Source organism: Pongo abelii, chromosome 10 (assembly GCF_028885655.2).
Source record: "Pongo abelii isolate AG06213 chromosome 10, NHGRI_mPonAbe1-v2.0_pri, whole genome shotgun sequence".
Taxonomy (NCBI): Eukaryota; Metazoa; Chordata; class Mammalia; order Primates; family Hominidae; genus Pongo; species Pongo abelii.
The window spans coordinates 60,892,459-60,912,362 of NC_071995.2; the positions used below are offsets into that span (position 1 = coordinate 60,892,459).

Below are 19,904 nucleotides of genomic sequence, written 5' to 3' on the forward strand. Positions count from 1 at the left end.
GTGTAGAGGGAAATTTATAGCACTAAATGCCCACAAGAGAAAGCAGAAAAGACCTAAAATTGACACCCTAACATCACAATTAAAAAAACTAGAAAAGCAAGAGCAAACACATTCAAAAGCTAGCAGAAGGCAAGAAATAACTAAGATCAGAACAAAACTGAAGGAGATAGAGACACAAAAAACCCTTCAAAAAAATCAATAAATTCAGGAGCTGGTTTTTTGAAAAGATCAACAGAATTGATAGACTGCTAGCAAGACTAATAAAGAAGAAAAGAGAGAAGAATCAAATAGATGCAATAAAAAATGATAAACGGGATATCACCACCAATCCCACAGAAATACAAACTACTATCAGAGAATACTATAAACACCTCTACACAAATAAACTAGAAAATCTAGAAGAAACGGATAAATTCCTGGACACATACACCCTCCCAAGACTAAACCAGGAAGAAGTTGACTCTCTGAATAGATCAATAACAGGCTCTGAAATTGAGGCAATAATTAATAGCCTACCAACCAAAAAAAGTCCAGAACCAGATGGATTCACAGCCAAATTCTACCAGAGGTACAAAGAGGAGCTGGTACCATTCATTCTGAAACTATTTCAATCAATAGAAAAAGAGAGAATTCTTCCTAACTCATTTTATGAGGCCAGCATCATCCTGATACCAAAGCCTGGCAGAGACACAACAAAAAAAGAGCATTTTAGACCAATATCCCAGATGAACATCGATGCAAAAATCCTCAATAAAATACTGGCAAACTGAATCCAGCAGCACATCAAAAAGCTTATCCACCACGATCAAGTCAGCTTCATCCCTGGGATGCAAGGCTTGTTCAACATATGCAAATCTATAACCGCAATCCATCACATAAACAGAACCAATGACAAAAACCACATGATTATCTCAATAGATGCAGAAAAGGCCTTTGACAAAATTCAACAGCCCTTCATGCTAAAAACTCTCAGTAAACTAGGTATTGATGGAACTTATCTCAAAATAATAGGAGCTATTTATGACAAACCCACAGCCAATATCATACTGAATGGGCAAAAACTGGAAGCATTCCCTTTGAAAACTGGCACAAGACAAGGATGCCCTCTCTCACCACTCCTATTCAACATAGTGTTGGAAGTTCTGGCCGGGGCAATCAGGCAAGAGAAAGAAATAAAGGGAATTCGATTAGGAAATGAGGAAGTCAAATTGTCCCTGTTTGCAGATGACATGATTGTATATTTAGAAAACCCCATCCTCTCAGCCCAAAATCTCCTTAAGCTCATAAGCAACTTCAGCAAAGTCTCAGGATATGAAATCAATGTGCAAAAATCATAAGCATTCCTATACACCAATAACAGACAAACAGAGAACCAAATCATGAGTGAACTCCCATTCACAATTGCTTCAAAGAGAATAAAATACCTAGGAATCCAACTTACAAGGGATGCAAAGGGCCTCTTCAAGGAAAACTACAAATCACTGCTCAATGAAATAAAAGAGGATACAAACAAATGGAAGAATATTCCATGCTCATGGATAGGAAGAATCAATGTCGTGAAAATGGCCATACTGCCCAAGGTAATTTATAGATTCAATGCCATCCCCATCAAGCTACCAATGACTTTCTTCACATAATTGGAAAAAACTACTTTAGAGTTCATATGGAACCAAAATAGAGCCCACATTGCCAAGACAATCCTAAGCAAAAAGAACAAAGCTGGAGGCATCACACTACCTGACTTCAAACTATACTACAAGGCTAGAGTAACCAAAACAGCATGGTACTGGTACCAAAACAGAGAGGTAGACCAATGAAACAGAACAGAGCCCTCAGAAATAACACCATACATCTACAACCATCTGATCTTTGACAAACCTGACAAAAACAAGAAATGGGGAAACGATTCCCTATTTAATAAATGGTGCTGGGAAAACTGGCTAGCCATATGTAGAAAGCTGAAACTGGATCCCTTCCTTACACCTTACACAAAAATTAATTGAAGATGGATTAAAGACTTAAATGTTAGACCTAAAATCATAAAAAGCCTAGAAGAAAACCTAGGCAATACCATTCAGGACATAGGCATGGGCAAGGACTTCATGACTAAAATACCAAAAGCAATGGCAACAAAAGCCAAAATAGACAAATGGAATCTAATTAAACTGAAGAGCTTCTGCACAGCAAAAGAAACTACCATCAGAGTGAACAGACAACCTACAGAATGGGAGGAATTTTTGCAATCTACCCAGTTGACAAAGGGCTAATATCCAGAATCTACAAAGAAACAAATTTACAAGAAAAAAAAAATCAAAAAGTGGGCAAAGGATATGAACAGACACTTCTTAAAAGAAGACATTTATGCAGCCAACACACACATGAAAAAAGTCCTCATCATCACTGGTCATCAGAGAAATGCAAATCAGAACCACAATTAGATACCCATCTCACACCAGTTAGAGTGGCTATTTAAAAAGTCAGGAAACAACAGATGCTGGAGAGGTTGTGGAGAAATAGTAATGCTTTTACGCTGTTGGGAGTGTAAACTAGTTCAACTCTTGTGGAAGACAGTGTGGCAATTCCTCAATGATCTAGAACTAGAAATATCATTTGATCCAGCCATCCCATTACTGGGTATATACCCAAAGGGTTATAAATCATGCTACTGTAAAGACACATGCACACGTATGTTTATTGAAGCACTATTCACAATAGCAAAAACTTGGAACCAACCCAAATGTCCATCAGTGATAGACTGGATTAAGAAAATGTGGCACATATATACCACAGAATACTATGCAGCTATAAAAACGGATGAGTTCTTGTCCTTTGCAGGGACGTGGATGCAGCTGGAAACCATCATTCTGAGCAAACTATCACAAGGACAGAAAATCGAACATCACATGTTCTCACTCATAGGTGGGAGTTGAACAATAAGAACACTTGGACACAGGGTAGGGAACATCACACACTGGGGCCTGTCACGGAGTAGGGGGCAGGGGGAGGGATAGCATTAGGAGAAATACCTAATGAAAATGACGAGTTAATGGGTACAGCAAACCAACATGGCACACGTATACCTACGTAACAAACCTGTATGTCGTGTGCATGTGCCCTAGAACTTAAAGTATAATAAAAAAATAAATAAAATAAAATGCCAAATTACCACCAATTACATTACAATAAAAAAAAAAAGAGCTCAAACACAGGAAATGACATTCCTTCAGTAAATGCCTCATGGAAGCTGGGAGAGGCAGAAAACAGTTATATTATTTTCTCTGCCAAAAAAAAAATGTTTTTAAGGTTTGCTTTAAAATGGGAGGCTGAAAGATTATGTGTATTAACTGGATAAAATAATTCTTTATGAATTGGCATTTGGGATGGCTAAGAGTTGTCTTAAAATCTTTACACCAATTCATTATCTGTAGTAGAAAAGGTCATCTCGCTGGGTGCAGTGACTCACATCTGCAATCCCAACACTTCAGGAGCCTGAGGTGGGCAGATCACCTGAGGTCAGAAGTTCAAGACCAGCCTGGCCAACATGGCGAAACCCCGTCTCTACTAAAAATACAAAAATTAGCCAGGTATGGTGGTGTTTGCCGGTAATCCCAGCTACTCAGGAGGATGAGGCAAGAGAAGAGCTTGAACCTGGGAGGCAAATGTTGCAGTGTGCTGAGATTATGCCACTGCACTTCAGCCTGGGCGACAGAGTGAGACTTCATCTCAAAAAAAGAAAAGGTCATCTCGTTGCTACCCGGCTACCATATTGCCACTCAATATAAGAAAGGTCATGAAATATAAAGTCACACTTCTACTGAAATCCTCTGTACATCACTGATGTTTCTAACAAATAAAAAATTTCTATAATACTGTTTTCATTGTAAATTTCATGTTATTTTATTTAAAATTTTAGGTTTTCTTTAATCTCCAAGAAAGGTGAAGGTATATTATACATGAAAGAAATCTTTAGAAAACACGTAGTTTGACTTTACTAAATTTACAGGGGACAAAAGAGGTCAAGAAGGGAGGGAGAAATTAAGCATATGTATTCCAGAGGGACTTCATGCATCTTCGGTTTGCCATCCTTCGTGCCTGTCAACTCTGTTTGCAGATAAAACCATGATGCCATTATTTGTCCTGTTGTTCCATTTTTTGCTTATAACATTATATGTCCACTTTTCCCATCCTTATCTTCCTTATCACTGTGTGGCCCATGCCATAGATACCTTCCCTCTTCACAGTACTCCTCCCTTCTTGGAGCTTCTGGAACCCCACTGTCATCATGTTTCTGTTACACACTTTTATACCTTCTGTGTCACCTAAGCCACTTCTATGGCTGCAATTATAATTTTCAATCTTGTAACTCCTTAAATCTAAGCCTCCTTAGGCTTGTGCATGAGCTCCAAATCCTTATTTCTAATTTCCTACAAAACACTTTCATCTGGAAAGGTAAAATCAGAATCAGTATACTCAAAATGCAAGTCATCATCTCTGCCCAGCCCCTTACCGTCCAATGGTCCACTTTTCAGTGACCAGCACCTAGTGGCTGAGCCTGGTATCTTCATCTTCTCCCTGTTCCAAGCAGTTGGTCATTTGCTCATCTTAACTGTATCTCTCATTTAATCTCTTCTGAGCCTGTCCCTTGCACTGATCAGTGCCTTATTTTAAGCCGTTATCATTTCTCACCCATATTTCTGCACGAACCTCCTAACTAGCATCCCAGCCTCTAGGTCTGGACTCCTGGCCTTCCCAAGTCAGCCTTCCCACTGCCATCACTGTCTTGAGTCATCTTGCCCTTGTCTAAAATACTTTGGTAAAAATCCCAGCTTATTATGGTGTATGATGACCCTTGTGATGCCTGCTTACTCTTCCTGTCTTGCCAACCCTCCAAAAGACCACATATTTTCCAAAACACTGGAAGACATGCCTCATGTGCTCTCATGCCAACCTGTCTTTGCCTATACATGTTCCTTCTATAAGAAACCCCCATTTCTTTTGTTTGCTTGCTTCACTCCTATTCACTTTCCAAGATCCCAGCTCAAATGTCAATTTCTCAAGGAAGGCTTTCCTAACCTCACCCATCCCCTTCTTGGTTGTTCCCCAAATCATCAGTGAACAAAATGAGTCAGACTTCCCTACAACCTGGGCTTTTCATCTGTCTCTGAAAACTCACTCCATTGTAGTACCACTGCCAGTGATCTCCCCGCTCGACTCAGCACTAGGAGGATAGGAACTATGTTGTGTTTTGTCTCCTTATCTCAAAGCTCAGCATGCAGACTCAGAGTTCAATTTGTTCAGTGGGTGAAGGAACAGGAAGGGTGGGTACAATCCACTTTACTTATCTCTGCGGATGTTTTCTTGCCCTAAGCCCTGTACTCTCACCATCCTTTCCTAAGTGCTACCATATTTGAGTTTTACCATTAAGGGAATGTCTTCTAGATGGGAAAAATCACTGGCCTCTTTTAACCAGTGTGTCCAGTGTCCTCTGCTAGTAAATTATAGAAGTGGAAGCCAAAGTCTTGACAGTGACCTTCAATGTCCTTCCTGACTGGCTCACTCCACTCCTATGGACTTTTCTGACAACATTTCCTGCAATCCAGGCTTTACAATATTTCTGCTCCAACCACACAGACCTCCTTCCTAAACCTTGAGAACATAGGGCCGGCTCCCGCCTTGGGATCTTTCAATTGTCCAGAATGATAAATGCTCTTCCTTCAAATAGCTGCAATTTCAGATCTTTGCCCAAATGTCACCTTCTCAGTGATGCCTTCTTTAACTACCCCGGCACCCTCAGACTTCCTATATTCTGGGTTCCCCACTTTGTTTTGTATCTGCATAGTGTCTATCACCCAGCATACTATATTTTGTCTCCATCTATGAATGGAAGCTCCCTCTAAGTAGGGATTTTGTCTATTTCATTCCCTGCCAAATCTCCAGCATCCAGTTCTCAGTACATAGCAGGTGCTCAGTGATTTATCTTCCACACTAGGTAATGGCTTTCAAGTTTTTAAAAAGCAGCACAAACAAAAACAACAACAAAACAGACAACCCAATTTTTAAAATGGGCAAAGGACTTGAATAGACATTTCTCTGAAGAACATATACAAAGGTCCAATACACAATGAAAAAATGCTCAACATCACTAATCATTAGGGAAATGCAAACCAAAAGTACAGTGAAATACTACCTTGCACCCATTAGAATGATTACTATTAAAAAAAAAAAAAAACAGAAAACAAGTGCTGGTGAAGACGTGGAGAAATAGGAATCCCTCTCCATTGTTGGTAGGAATGTAAAATGGAGCAGCCACTGTGAAAACCTGTGGTAGTCCCTCAAAAAATTACACAGAATTATCACATGATTCATCAAATCCTCCTCTAGATATATAGCCAAAAGAATTGAAAGCACGGACTCAAAGAGATATTTGTTCACCTATGTTCACGACCGCATTATTCAGAATAGCTGAAAGGTAAAAAATTCTGGCTCACATTACAACATGAGTAAAACCTTGAGAACATTATGCTAAGTGAAATAAGCCAGGCACAAAAGGACAAATAGTGTATGACTCTGCTTATGTGAGGTACCTGCAGTGGTCAATTCACAGAGACAGGAAATAGAATGGTGGGCACCAAGGGAGGAAAGAATGGAGAATTGGTGTTTAATGAATACAGAGTTTCAGTCTGAGAACCTGAAAAAGTTCTGGAGATGATGAAGGTGATGGTTGTACAAACATGTGAATATATGTAATACCACTGAACTATATGCCTAAAATTGGTAAATTTTATGTTATGTGCATTTTACCACAATTTAAAAAAAGAAAAAGAAGCTCAACTCTTATCTTAAACTCAGTAAGAAGCCTAATAGGTAAAGCAGATAGAAGTGAAGCTGCCGTGGTCGGAGCAGGACTGGGGCACCAGGTTGTCTCCACTCTGCTGGCCCCTTGCTCTTGGAGGATGGACCCCACAAATATTTGGAACCACCACAAATATTGGGAGGGTCACAGCTCCATCCCAAAGTGCTTATGCACCAGTTTCACTGTTCTTAAGGACAAGAAGTTAAAAAGTCACCCCAGCTCCATTTCTAGAAGGAACTTAGTAAAAAGGAAAAATGCCATCACCAACTGGCCTTGGGCCATATGTCAACACTGACTGATTTTTACAGAGATCACTTTATATCCCAGGGGCAGGGGGAAAATATCAGCGGAAAGAGCAACACTAAATCACTGGTGCCCATATTCAATGATCATGAACACCTCACACTTTCCGAGCCCTTTCCCATAATAACAATCCTCAAAACAATCCTGTCAAGTAGGTATGAAAGGAATTGTGTAATCTCCAATTCACAAGTGAAGAAACATACAAAGTTCACTCACAGAGAATAACGAAGTGGGACTGACCTCAGGATAATAATCGCTAACGCTTATTGCAGATTTATTAAGACACATGCTCAACATTTTCCACGGACTATTGGAGTTCATATTTCCAATCAGCCTCCTTCTACCATTTGGTAGTTACTGCTGTTATTCCTTTCTATTTTATTTATTTATTTATTTATTTATTTATTTAATTTTTTTGAGACAGAGTCTCGCTCTGTCACCTAAGCTGGAGTGCAGTGGCGTGATCTCAGCTCACTGCAAGCTCTGCCTCCTGGGTTCACACCATTCTCCTGCCTCAGCCTCCTGAGTAGCTGGGACTACAGGCGCCCGCCACCACGCCCGGCTAATTTTTTGTATTTTTAGTAGAGACGGGGTGTCACTGTGTTAGCCAGGATGGTCTCGATCTCCTGACCTCGTGATCTGCCCACCTTGGCCTCCCAAAGTGCTGGGATTACAGGCGTGAGCCACTGCACCCAGCCTGTTATTCCTTTTTAGAATAGACAAAACTGAGGCTCAAAGAATAACCACCCCAAAATTAAGTAGCTAAAGTGGTAGACTGCACAGTCATCTCACTCCACGGCCTGTGCGCTTAACCATCACCATTCTATACTGCCCATGTGGGTCCTCAGCTCTGGTTGTTTGGAAAAGGCCTTCCTTCAACCTAGAAAATATGTACAATTGATAAATCCCCATAAGTCAACTTTAAACTAGTACTAACAAAATACATCAATACTTATTATTCCCTGAGCATAGATGCAATAAGACACTATTTCTTTTTCTTTTTTTTCTTTTTTTTTTTTTTTGAGACAGAGTCTCACACTGTTGCCCAGGCTGGAGTGCAGTGCCGTGGTCTCAGCCCACTGCAACCTCTGCCTACCGGGTTCACGCCATTCTCCTGCCTCAGCTTCCTGAGTAGCTGGGATTACAGGCGCCCGCCACCAGGCCCAGCTAATTTTTTGTATTTTTAGTAGAGACGGGGTTTCACCATGTCAGCCAGGATGGTCTGGATCTCTTGACCTCATGATCCGCCTGCCTCGGCCTCCCAAAGTGCTGGGATTATAGGCGTGAGCCACCACGCCCAGGCGCAATGAGATACTATTTCTAAAACTGAGAAAAGATTCCTGGATCTTTTAAAATCCTATGAAAATTTTTACACAAAAATATCCTCAAGACGATCACAATGAATAGTCACATTTGGGTCAGTCCATTCTGTGTCTCCTGATTTTCCCCGGAAACATCTCTCTATAAAGCACATCATCTGCTGGCAGACAGAGTGTCGATGACTCCCCGTCCTTTGCTGAGAGCTTCTTCAGAGCTTTCTGAGGATATGTCTGCTTTATTCCCCAGAAACTGGAGACAGGAGAAATATTTTGTGGTTTTTCAACAGTGTTCAGTCTGCAAGGCCACCCCATGGGCTGCAAGAGTTTTGGGCCAATTGAAATAGATATTTATTTGGAAGAACATCAGGCATGGGCTGCAAATGGACAACTATCATCGGCAGGCAAGGAGGAGAAAGGGGCAGAGTCATGGCAGGGCTGAAAGCAACAGCCAGAGTTATTTCCATCCCTCATGCGAGGCTTTCGGACTATTTCCTTACAAAGATCTAGAAGTGGCTCCTTTGAAACCATCAAACATTTTGTGTGTGTGTGTGTGTGTGTGTGTGTGTGTGTGTGTGTGTGTGTGTATATCAATTATTGCAACAAGAGCTAGATACATATGGTGTGGGTGTTTCATTTACTTTGTGTTAAAAACCTAACCATAAGCTGGTCATACATGTGTTGCCTTCAGCTTGGTATGTGTGATGCCGTGACGATAGGCCCGCCACCCCACTAACTCTGGGGACACTGCTTTCTCACTTCCATTCCAGACTTAGGCGAAGCCCTAATGTCTTCCAGTGGGACCAAAGTGTGTGCCATTCTTCTCATCTGAAAACCAAGGATAAAGAAGGGTCTTACCGAGTTCTCCTTCAGCTGCAGCCCCTCCCCATTGGGAAGGGAGGACCGTCTCTTGGATGAGTTCCTGTTTGGGGTGGAGGTCATGGCCCCTGCCTTCTTCTTCACAGTAAGCACCTCACAGCTGGCTTGGTCTTCATTGTGTGTACTCTTCCCAGCATTGATAACCCTGGAGAAGAAGCCGGAAAAGCTGGTCAGACAGACCGATAAAGCTGAGGGCACAGTCCCTTGTCAAGGGTCAGCCAAGACAGTCTTTACAACTGGCCCAGAACTACAGCCCTGCTTAATGTGAATAACATTATGGTCTTGATATTTTATGTTCCCAAATAAATGAAAAATTTTTTAACGGCATTATGTTAGCACCTATTAAAATATTTACTAAAGAAGTTGTTTTGAGACCTATTCACCCACAGATGTCTGATAGATGTGATCAACTACACTAATCCATTTTAGTCAAAACACATGAGGCAATCACTCTTTCAGGTTAAGGAGCCCAAATGTTTCGGCAATTACAATGAAGACAGATAATCTGGCTCAGGGAATTCTGTTTCACTTCTCCAAGTGATAAATAGCAAAACCACCATCAATCTTATCAAGGTACATGGCAGTAATTTACAGCATGTCATAAAAATCCAAGAGAACAGAGAACCATATTTCACTACGGCCATACCCATTTTTGCTTTACACAAAGGCAAGCAAATGGATCAAAGGTTTACTCTTTTAAAACTATTTTTAACTCTTTGTCTTTTTTCATGTAGAATAATACTCATCACACGGAGCTATAGGCACTCTGATTTGGACACCAAGACACATAATAATAAGGCATGTTGACACTGCTTTGCTCAAATTACTACACGTTTTAAGCATAGAAACGCTTCAGGAAAACATGCTGCATCATTCATGCACCTTTTTCTCTATCAGGTGACTATAGACTCAACTCTTGGGTTTCCGCACCGCTTTCTTCTTAAGTAATTAAGCAGCAGCTAAAACAGATTTCCTTAAAAAATTCTCCTTGATTTGCCACTGGCTGCGTTTCCTTTCTAAAGCTTCAACAGTGTCACAGTCCTGACAGAGTGAGTGTGGAGTTTATGGAACTCAGTAGCAATGAAAGAAAAGGTGTTTGTTTTTTCTTTTTAAGGTAAGCTAAATAAAAATTCGCTCTATAAGTGTGGTGTGTACACTGCTCTATTGATTGAGTTGCACAGCCTCCTAACAGTTAAAAATCATTATTTTCAAATGACTTTTTAAAAGCCTTTTCATTCTACAATAATTATAGGCTCAGAGTAAATTGCAAAAATAGTACAGAGTCCCATGTAGCTTTTGACCAATTCCCCAAACGGTAACATTTATTATTATTATTATTATACTTTAAGTTTTAGGGTACATGTGCACAATGTGCAGGTTTGTTACATATGTATACATGTGCCATGCTGGTGTGCTGCACCCATTAACTCGCCATTTAGCATTACGTATATCTCCTAATGCTATCCCTCCCCCCTCCCCACCCCACAACACTCCCCAGAGTGTGATATTCCCCTTCCTGTGTCCATGTGTTCTCATTGTTCAATTCCCATCTATGAGCGAGAACATGCAGTCCCAAACGGTAACATCTTATATAAGACAGTACAATATCAAAACTGAGAAAATGACATTGATACAATACTCTCACCCAGACTCCTGACCTTATTCAAATTTCACCAGTTCTTACATCAAATAGCTTTTAGTACTAAACACGGTATCAATTTCCATAAGCCAACACACACATGCCACAACCAAATAGGAAATGGAAAGCAAATTGAGATTTGAGTGCCGCAAGATGTAAGCGAGCGTGTTTCAAAGCACACTTCTGTCAAACTCTGGAACTCTATGGAGGTATTTCAGACATTTTAACATTTTCTTTATTTTTAAAATGTATACACATTTTTTAAAAATGCAATAATTTAAAAGTTCATTCCCATCTGTACATGTGATCAAATAAATGCAAGTTGACATATTTTGGGCAGCTTTAGCATATTAAGCCATCTATCTTTTCTCTTCAATTGACCATATCATTGATTGGAAGGAGAATTTTTTTTTTAATTACTATTTGCAATTACTTATCTGAAAGTTCTAACAAAAATATCATATCAGTCATCTATTTCCTTAATTTCAAATTTCTGTATTAATAAAAAGGGCTTCACTGGTCCTATCGGGTTTACTATGAATTTCAACTTTAGCATATTTTTATAAACAAAAGCCTATGTTTACTTATTTCACATATAACAGCATTTCCTGAGATTTGTCTTTAAGTAGACTGTTGCTTACAAAGTTTGACAATTGTTGTCCTGGGGCTTATGTAAGGAGGTGGGCATCCTTGCTGATCTGAGGTCAAATTGGCCTCGGGGGCTTATCACACACTCTCAGGGGCTGAGCAGTGGGGAAAGGGACAATTCAATGTCCATTTTCTTGCCCCACCTTCAAGGAAAGGAATTTCCTCTCTCCTCTAAGGAAATACGTTTTCATATGGCTTAAGGATAAAATGTAAATATTAAGGACACAATGAGGCTACCTGCATGATGGTTAATCCTACCACGTTTACTGCCTGAGCTAAGCAACTTACCCCAAGCTCCACAGCCAGGAAGTGGCACAGCTGGGATTCAGAATGAGCCTATCTTGACCCCTAACCCAACCTCTTCCTATTGTGCCCTGGGGACATCAATCTGTGACAGGTTGAGCTGGACTGTGGGGAAGCATAGAATAAACAAATCAGGCAAGGTCTGGTCCAGGCCTGAGAGGGCGGGCCTTTCCCAGCGTCTCTGGCTATTGGAGGAGTCTGGGAAAAGGCCCAGGAAAGAGGAAAGAGGAAAGAACAGGTGGCTCAGATCTGCCTGCCCCTAGAGAAGCTCATGCTATCCAGGCCAAGTCACTAGGGGGCCTGCTGCTGAAGCTCATAGTACAGAACATGCATTCGTCTGGAACGTGCCTTTTACATCTCTTCTCAGAGAACCAAACCAGGCAGAGGAAGGAGGTCTAAAATACCACCTGCCTCCTCTCAGTCACTGGTGGTGACTTCCCAAGCAACATGTTTGGGGTGGATTGTTTACTGGGTGATGTTATACCACCATAGTGTCCCAAATGAGCACCTTCCCTGGGGAAAGCTCAAGTGGAGGTTCAGCTGGGAAAACCTGTTCATGACAACCATCCCTCCATACTGTCGTCCGTACAAGATCCTGGCTGCTTTTTCCAGAACTTCGCATCACTCTGACCACTGGCACCTAATCCTGGGCTGTAGAAAGGTGTTTTTTCCTTTTGGTTTTGTTTTCTGAACCAAAAAAGCATTGCTGATCTCCAATAGCTACATGCCAGGCTGACTCATCTACCACTGCTGTTTCCAACAGACAACAAAGCTACTATAATTACATAAATCACGAATCCCTGTCCCCTTAACGTGCTTCGTCTCCTGTCTTTCTCTGAGTGGTTATTAAACCCCAAAGTTGACCTAACTTCAGCAAGAGGTCTTAGAAACTTCATTGCATGCATATGAGAAACCAGTGACCTGGATGACCATGACTGGCGCAAGGTCACACAGCTAAATGTGAACACACTTTGGAGTTCTGAGAGCTTTCTGCTTCAGCTCTCGGGTTGTTTTTATTTTCCTATTGTGCATCTATTCTTGTTGGTGCCTGGTTCAGAGGTCTGTCCAGCAATGACTCAAACCCAGAGAACTGTGAAAGAACAATTATTGGTGCCCTTACTTTGCCATTTCATGTTGAACGTAGCTTGTGAATAGCACTAATGAAGTATCAGACAGTCAGAAATGTCAATCTAATGGGAAGATGGTGGTCCCACCTCTGTAAGCCTGTTTTGTCAGAAACCTGATTACCATTCAGATGATAAAATATTAATTTAAATATTAAATTTTAAATATCAATTTAAAGTCACTGTGTTTAAAAAAAAAAAAGCCACAACTCTTATCCCCTGTTTTATTTTATTTCAACTTTCCTACTTCACACAGCTTTAGTAGAAAGGCCTCATTCTTCTCAATCTCATTTGGCTCTAACAAGTTTGACCAGTATCAACTTAAATATTTTATTTTGCACTTCAAAGGTAAATGCTTTGTTTACTATATGTAAACAAAATCTTTAATTTTGTAAAAAGTAATTGAGAAAAACTTTGTTTCACAAGCTGAGGAGCAGCACGCTGTTAACAGATTCAACAGTTTCCTTAAGGAAAGCAGGTAGACCAGGGGCACCACTCCCTTGCCGTATGCTCCAGCGTAAAGTCAGTACCACCTTGAGGTCAACAGGAAAGACGACTATACTATCTACATTCTTGGCCTAAACAATACTTACCCATGATGCTTATTTTGAAGGCTTTAAAAAAATGCTGGTGGACCATGAATCATCACACCTTTGGTCACATTATTTTCCAGTTTACAAAGAGGGAAAGTATTTTTCTGGAAATTAAACTGGAGGTAATAAGTCATGGTGGTTCTTAACAAAAACTATCTCCCTAGAATACAGCACATAGCAGGTGCTCAACAAATGTTTACTGAATGAATGAATCTGACAGAAATCAACTATGTTACTTTCTAGATGTGGATAACAGTATCTCACATTTGTTGAGAACTATGTATGAGCCGGAGACTGCTCTTAGTATTTTGTAGAAAGTAATTAACTCATTTCATCCTCTTGTCAACTCTATAAGGTAGCTGCCACTGTTACTCTCTTTTTAAACAAAGTCACAGCTAGTGACTGGCAGAGTAGTTTGGTCAAGTTACTTAACTTTTGCAAATCTCAGTTCCTTAGCTGTACTTCATGGATTAAATTCTATGACTTACTAAGATTGTGTGTGTGTGTGTGTGTGTGTGTGTTGGGGAGGGGCGTTTTAGTCACCATAATTAAAGACATGGGTAATTTTGAAGTTAGGTTTAAATTCAAGGAGGAAAAATGTTAGAGGTTGAAGGGGAAGCATAGCTACTGTCTCCTCAATATGGAAAGTTTATACCCAGTTTATTCAACTCTTAGAAGAACAAGAAGACACATCTGCCCTGGGAGAGACACACGGCAAAGTTAAATTTATTTATGTACTGCTTTAACCTACCAGCCTACCTTCAATTGAACCAAAACCCCTAAGATTTTTCCCCTTGTAAAAATAGGTAAACACAGACCTTTACAAACTTGAAAGTAAAAAATCCTGCATGTGTATCAGATACACCTTGAAATAATAACCTAAATCTCAGGAATGAACATGCATGAGATCGTAGCAATAGCAGAATCTACTTAAAAAGAGCAAACGATTCATTCTGTGTTACCATGATACACACACTTGGAAAACTCATTTTTCTTCTATTTGTGAAATACTCTAGTCAATTTATTTTGTAATCATCACCACCTCAGTTTCAGCAGAAAAGTCTTGCTTTTACATGCAACTGTTAAATTGTCAAGTTGTCTGCCTTCTCACCTTATAAACCTGACTTCAAGGACACTCATCTGATGACATGACACTTAGAAAGCATCCCTATCACTAAACACAGACAAAGTAAGTACCTCAAGTATTCTCACATAGTGGTCCTGTCACAAAGGCCACTGGCCCCAGAATAGTTTTCAACAGATTTACAAAAGATAGCCAATCAACGAAGGACAGATTGGACATTTTTGAACGTTCCCCATGTGGCGTGTATGGTGCTAAATACTTCACAGGTGGCAAAGTCACTCAACACCAACTCCCTCTCCCTCCCCACCATGAGGCACTCAGCACAGTGCAGAAGGCAGACACAGGGACCATGGTCGGAGAGAACTGATTCAAACTTGGTCTCTGTTAATTACTATCTCCAGCTATGCGTTCTTGGGCAAGGTCCTTCTTTCCCCTAAAATAAGAATAGTCACTTCCCATCAGAAAAGAGTTATGAGAATTAAATGCTCTAGCATGAAAAGTATTTGATGAGTGCCTGGTACATAGTAAGCACTCAAGATATGTTATTTAATAATAATACACCAAATGCAAAGCTAGCTGCCTCTTCTGTCAGGATCCAAGGATGTTATCCAGCCATGAGAGTTAGAGGAGCATCTCCTCCTTTCTACGCCTTTCCATCAGCATCCCTCTGCCTCCCTCAGGAACACATGGCCAGACATCCAGAGCCTTCAGGGACAAGGCATGACACTTCCCAGAACAGGGATCTCCTCTGAGCCCTCTTCTCAAGCCACATGCTCTGTACACAGGAGAGTATCCACATGGTTCTGAACATGCTGCTTCCAGATTCCCACCCAGATCTGCCCACCCACATCAGCTCTGGGCCCCCAGGCTCCTGGACTCAGAAGCATAGGTCTGAAGACCACAGAAAAAGGCCAAACAGAGAATCTTGTTGTGTGGTTATTGTTGTCTTGCTTTGTTTTCAAGGAAATATCAAGGCCTTGACAGTTTAGGCTAAAAAGTTTACACTAAGTGTTCATACTGGTTAGCAGACAGTATTGACAAATGTTTAAGGACAGGTGTCTCCTGAAAGCCATCAGGTGAAGTGAGATTTATATATAATTAGGAGGTAGACAGTAAAATACAGTGTGTGTGTGGGGGGGGGATGAATAACTTGTGGAAGACCAAATAAAGCTATCAATTATGAAAATTCTCTTTTCCAGGTAACTTCTTGGGCAATGTCTCGTGTGGTTCTCTCAAGTGGTTACTGGCCACGCAGATGGGCTGGAAAATAAGGACAACTTAATTCCTAGCTGCAGTAATAACTTCTTATTCTTGGGGTACTGAGAAACCACAGCTCTGACCAGGAACCTAAGCATTTGATAACAGCCATCAGCAAATCCAGCTGGATGGCCAGTCAAAACATCCATCAAGAATAACAGCTTCTCCCAGAGGGTTTCACCTGGCTCCGGGTGGCAGGGGGACAGGAGATCTTCTCAGCCTGTTCACAATCCATGACCAGGAAGAAGAAAGGATGGTATAAAATGAATTTGCTGTGGTGCTTGGCTTTCACGTTTTTGAAGGTGGCTAAGTAACATCTCATGACTTGTGTGGTCATGTGGCTGGGCAGTCTAAGTGCCATCTTGTGGAGGAAGCCGCATGTAAAGGCAGAATAAACACAGGCTAGGAAGAGGTCCTTCTGTACCCCCACAACCTTAGACCTTCTGGCTCCCAGGCTCTGTCTGTGGCTAACAGCAGTGACCAATGAGGGGTTGCAAAGTGGGGTCTCAAGTGCCACATTCAGCCCACAATCAGATTGCTATTTTAAAATTTTTGTCCACTAAGTGTTCATTAAAAGGTAAATTAGTTGCCAATATTTTAAAATTAGGATATTTACATTAAAATCTTAATTTTCCAATTTCTTTTGAAAAGTAATACATCCAGCTACACATGTCACACTCTTGAGTGACTATAATCAGCTGGACTTGAGGAGAGGCTGCCCCCCACGAGATAGGACATGTCCTTGCTAGTTTACCCCAGATCTTACTCTGTCCACTTTTGTCACTGAAGTGAGCAGCCTGGCCTCATGGGCATTTGAATCTGTAACCTTGCAATTAGATCTCTGTGACTTTATGAGTAAATCAAAAAAAAAAAAATAGTATATGTTGATTAAAATAATTTTAAAAATATTTATTGTGTAATCATAGGGATAAGTTCAAGATGGCAAGGAGATGGTTTCTACTCTCAAGGAGCCTATAGTCATTTACGTTAGTTTTAGTCCTTCTGGGTTTCTGACACAAAATACCACACATTGGTGTAATCCCAGCCCTTTGGGAGGCCAAAGCAGGAGGATCATTTGAGACCAGGAGTTTGAGACCAGCCTGTTCAACATGGTGTGATCCTGTTTCTACAAAAAAAAAAAAAACACCCAATGTGGTGGCATGTGCCTGTAGTCCCAGGTACTTGAGAGGCTGAGGTGAAAGGACTGCTTGAGCCTAGGAGAAGTTGGATGCTGCAGTGAACTATGATTGTGCCACTGTACTCTAGTCTGTACGATAGAATGAGACCGTGTCTCTCTAGAGAGACAGAGAGAGAGCGATAGAGAGAGAGAAAGAAAGAAAAAAACAAAAACACATACACACACCATAAACTGGGTGGCTTGTAAATTTCTCACAGTTTTGGAGGTTGAGAAATCCAAGTTCAGGATATCACCAAGTTTTTGTGTCTGGTGAGGGCCCCCTTTCTGGTTCGTAGATGGCTGTGTTGTCACTGTGACCTCACATGGCAGAAGAGACAAAGCAGCTCTCTGGGGCCCCTTTTCTAAAAGCACTAATCCCATTCATGAGGGCTCCATCCTCATGACCTAAACAATTTCGAAAGGCTCCACCTCCAAAAACCATGACACTGGGGGTAAGGATTTCAACATATGTATTGGGGGTGGGGGATGCACACATTTAGTCCATTGGCCCTTCTCACAAAAACTACAATTTGCTTGAATTAATGCCATACTCAAGGCCTATGTCGCAAGGGATCTGAGAATACAGAGGAGATAAGTCAACAAAAGAAGAGTCGGGGGATGTATCACAGATGAAGAAGCATCTGAGCTCAGTGTTATGGAATGAAGGAAATCAACACTCAGAGAAAAGGTAAGGAAAGGCTCTCCTGGCAGAGGAACAGCCTGTGAAAACAGAAGGTGTTGTGAAGTTTATAAAGAGGTGTAGGGTGTGATCTAAGTATTGGCTTGGTGAGGGAGCTACATCAGAAGTAGATCACAAAATTCTATAGGAGCTTTATTCTATTCAGCCTATAACCAATGGAAGAAATCTAAGATTGTTTAAACTAAGGACTGATATGATCACAGTTACTTTAGAAAAATAACACTTGTGGCTTAGTAGAAAATGGGTTCTAGAGGACAAATGACAAAGGAAGAACTCAGGCAGAGTCTCTTACAATAGTCCTAGTGACAAAGAGGTTGTGAACCAAACAATGGCTCTCGGTGGAAGGGAAGAGAGGAGGCGAATGAACCGAGAAGTCCCATGAAACCCGTTGGACATGGGTTATGGAGAAGAGAGAAGAGAGGATGAATCCCATGTTTCCAAAATGGCAGAATGGGGAGAATGAGGTGCCACTGATAATGAAGGGAGGTGAGAAGGTGAAACAAGTCTTGGTGGTGGGGAGTTCTGAGAGGTGAGATAATGCAACTGATTTTAGGTCAATGAACAGAGAGTTCAAGGTACCAGAAATTTCAAAGTCAGTAGCTGCCAAGTTCAACTTAAACAGTGGCTGGCAAACTATTGCCCATGGGCCAAAGCTGGACACTGCTTGTTTTTACACAGCCTGCAAGTTACGAATGATTTTTATATTTTAAGTAGTTGCGGGGAAAAAAAGAATATTTCATGTCAACATTACGTAAAATGCAAATTTCAGTTTTGCTGGAACACAGCCACATTCATTCATTTACATATTGTCTCTTGTGGTTTTCATGCTATAATGGCAGAGTTATTAGTAGTTGCAACAGGGACTATCTGGCTCACAAAGCCAAAATTATTTACTATTTGCGTCTTTACAGAAAACGTGTACTGACCCCTGAACTTATTAGGTTGAATTATCTGAAATTGCTTTTGCAGATCAAAAACAGTTGAATACTGACGATTTCACATGGTTACACGTAATACATAGGTGAAGCAAAAGAGAGAGATACAGGTTTGGGTAGAACTTAACATACATTTTGGCATTAGTAGTAACATTGGCTGTGGATACACTTTTCTTTACCATTTGGAGGCCATCACTAACTTCTATCCCCTTCACCAATATAATTAAATAACTGAGAATGAAAAAACAAACAATAAAGATCAAAAGAAGATACAATGTTGCCTCATAGACTTCCCCCCATAAATATCAGCATTTTCTTCTTCATATTGGTTGTTTAGAAATGAACATTTAACATAGTAAAAATGAAAATCAGAAAGCCATCTTTGTGTATTTCCTTTCAATAATCCTCTGGGTCCCCTTGGCAAAACCATTAATACAACCAATGTCCAACTTCCTTATTTAAATAAGGAAGTCTGTGCTCTGTCAGATGCTGGAACAATTCCCGTACAAGGCCCCAGTGCTGCTCTGTTGGAGCCAAGTGAAATCAAAATAAAGGCCAATCCAAATAAGATTGAAGTGTTGAAGTTTTTCATAAAATAAAGCAGAAAAATGCTTTTTGCAGGTTTAGAACAATATCATTTGTATATAGCTATTTGCATGTTGGTGATTAAGGGAAAAAAAGCAAAGTTCTGCTTTTCTAAAGATCAGATTTTGTTTTATTTACCAGCTATATCAGTATTATCAGCAATGTGAGAAATTTTTTTAAACACAAAATTTTTTTGAAAGTCAGTTTCAAATGTGTAATTTAAAAACCCAAACTTTAAAAAGCCTGAAACTAATAAAATATGAAACCAAAAGACAGAAGTATTCTAATCTCAACAGACTTCAGATAAAACATACACATTTTTAATTGACAGGTCCTCAAAAATCCCAGACACCACCTAGGCTTTCTCCTTGTTGCTGGATAAAGAAAGTATTGGACTATCTAGGCCTCTGGTATTTTCCTTTTAAACCTTAAAGTAACACAAGAGGAATAAAGTTATACAGAAGGGGACTGTTATGTAATAAGGAGGGTTTTAAGCCCTAACTTGGGA

At 40.5% G+C, this 19,904-nt stretch overlaps 1 protein-coding gene across 2 annotated transcripts in view; it reads right to left on the reverse strand.

Annotated features, from left to right (window-relative positions):
- PPM1H (protein phosphatase, Mg2+/Mn2+ dependent 1H) overlaps nucleotides 1-19,904 on the reverse strand; it is a 291,476-nt gene that overhangs the window by 177,392 nt on the left and 94,180 nt on the right. For both annotated transcript variants that reach the window (XM_002823467.6, XM_054527337.2), the window contains exon 2: nucleotides 9,331-9,496. In XM_002823467.6, coding sequence (XP_002823513.4) covers nucleotides 9,331-9,496 — 166 coding nt within the window. The remainder of the gene's footprint in view (nucleotides 1-9,330; nucleotides 9,497-19,904) is intronic.